This window comes from Arachis ipaensis, chromosome B03 (assembly GCF_000816755.2).
Source record: "Arachis ipaensis cultivar K30076 chromosome B03, Araip1.1, whole genome shotgun sequence".
NCBI classification, from domain to species: Eukaryota; Viridiplantae; Streptophyta; class Magnoliopsida; order Fabales; family Fabaceae; genus Arachis; species Arachis ipaensis.
In genome coordinates, this window is record NC_029787.2 from 14,612,842 (window position 1) to 14,615,196 (window position 2,355).

A 2,355-nucleotide genomic window follows, 5' to 3' on the forward strand; every position below is an offset into this window, starting at 1 on the left:
AAAGATAAATTTCAACAAAACGTTCATCGGAAAAAACAATTAGACACCAAAAAATAAAGTTGTCTTGAATTCATAATAGCAATTAAATGAGTAAAGTAGTCAACTCGCTAATCCAAAAATATGCCTATTATTAATCCTTCTATTTATAATTTTTACATAGTAATTCATTTCACCTGCTATATAATTATCAAATAGAAAAATATGTATTCGAATATGAATAATTCCTTTTTTTTTTAATCTCAATACACATGTAAACTATCAGGATCCAATCGTACAGTACTCGATGAAACACAGTATACAACAAAATTAATTATACTTTTCTAGTTTTCTATATGGATAACCATTTTTAAAGTGAGACGGCTTCAACTTTTACAGTAAATCACCAAAATAAACATCGGTAAAAATATTTTTGAAAGATTAAATTGATAAAAATATTTTTAAAATGTTTAAAAACATAACAAATTTAATAAAATATTATATATATATATATATATTCTCCTTTTAATACATTCTTTTTTGCTATTTTTTTTGAATGGCCAAAAAATATCTTAAAAAATAAAAATTTTTAAGGATTATATTTTATTATAATTTTTTTGCATATACCTTTTTAAATAATTGTCCAAATACTTCTACAAAATTAAAATCAAATACAAAAACTATTTATCAATACAAAAATCATTTGATACTTAGAAAATGAAAAGTGTTTTATTGTCATGTTTTTAAATTCTTTTAATGTGTTTTTTTTATCATTTTAGACTTTTAGAAATATTTCTATCTGCATTTAAATCTTTTGGAACACTTCTGGTAGTTTGCTCTAACTTTAATTAAAAATTAAATACTTTAAGTTTATTAATAAAAATAACAGTACTAACAATTAACAAACATACACTTAATAAACTGTTAAATATGGAAAAAAAAAAATATTAAAAACCTACAATGTCAGCATGCAGAATCGGAATATACGCCAACTAATTTTTGGTAGTTACATTACATAGCACGAGAATGCGAATTAAATATTAAACAATAACTTTGAATAGCCGTCATTGTTGATTAGCGGCGAATTATGACTAACAGCTGAGTTTTAAGACTGACTTATACTAATTTGTGGTTTGGTATTGGTAGGCTGGTAGCTTTAAAACAATCCGGCAAAAATGCAAGGTAATTCGTGTTAACAAAGGCTAAAACTATAATTATCATTAGGACTGATTGTATATATACAAAATTCCAAAAATTAATGGGACTCCATCCCCTCCCAGAAGCCGTCACTATTCCATTTCTCTACACATCACTGCACCACCAAGGGTACATGCCTGCCATTGGGGGTGTTCACAAAGCAACGCCCAAAAAGGGGAAAAAAAAAAGAGGAGGGGGACAAGGAGGAGGAAAAAGAAAGAGAAAAAGGAAGAGAGAGAAGGAAGGGGGGGGGGGGTGACTCTCGGTCGAATCTGGAATATTAATTAACCATTAAGTTTTGCTAAGAATTGATTTAGATTGTACTCTTCTGTGTATTGTGATTGGTCCCATAGCTCTTCCAATCCCCCAAGTATGGCTTTCAGCCCCTTTCCGGTACCTACTAGTTTAGCGTCTCCTTCAGGGTTGTTTTCCAAACTCTTCCCGGCAGAAGAACCCTATCAGTAACATTGTTAAATGATGATATTAACGATTATCATACACAAACCAATGAAAAGAACTATAAATCACGCTAATTGACAGTTGGAATAACAAAAGCATATACTTGCAGGTATAAACGAGGGGTAATCATAATACCTTCTTGGAGGTATCTGCTGAAGCAAACAAATCAAGCAACTGATCCGTATTCATCGTCTTCATGCTAGCATTCTCCGCATTAATCACAGCATTAGCCACAGACACTTTAAACCTTTGCAGACTCATAACCTTCTCTTCCAAAGTACCACGCATTATTAGACGGTGGACATTAACAACTTTTTTCTGACCTAACCTATGCGCTCTATCCATAGCCTGCAGGGTTATTAATATAGGATATACGTTGTCATTGCACAAAAAATTCTTCCCTTAATACAGGATACATGTTCACTCATCAATACAAGCATGCTGAAAATAACTACTACTTACAACTAGAGTTTATAATGAAAACCTTAAAAAAAGATCAATGAGGAAAAGCTTAATCCCATGTCTAATTTTGGGTTTTCAGCTCCCAAATATTAATGTGATACTGAACTAGAAAGGAAAACCCAAAGAAAGCACAAGATGGATCATAATTACCTGATGATCTCGCATTGGATTCCAGTCATGCTCCACAAAAACAAGGGTATCTGCAGATGTCAGGTTCAAACCAAGCCCACCCACTGCAGATAGAGAAGTCAATAAATTTTT

The 2,355-nt window shown here is 31.3% G+C and overlaps 1 protein-coding gene across 1 annotated transcript in view; it reads right to left on the reverse strand.

The window, feature by feature from the left end:
• Positions 1,163 to 2,355, reverse strand: part of LOC107629753 (TATA-binding protein-associated factor BTAF1) — a gene marked incomplete in the record, with an annotated part of 17,443 nt that continues 16,250 nt past the window's right edge. The window contains 3 exon segments of the mRNA XM_016332638.2: positions 1,163 to 1,628; positions 1,768 to 1,980; positions 2,245 to 2,327. Of these exon segments, the coding sequence (XP_016188124.1) occupies positions 1,458 to 1,628; positions 1,768 to 1,980; positions 2,245 to 2,327 (467 nt within the window).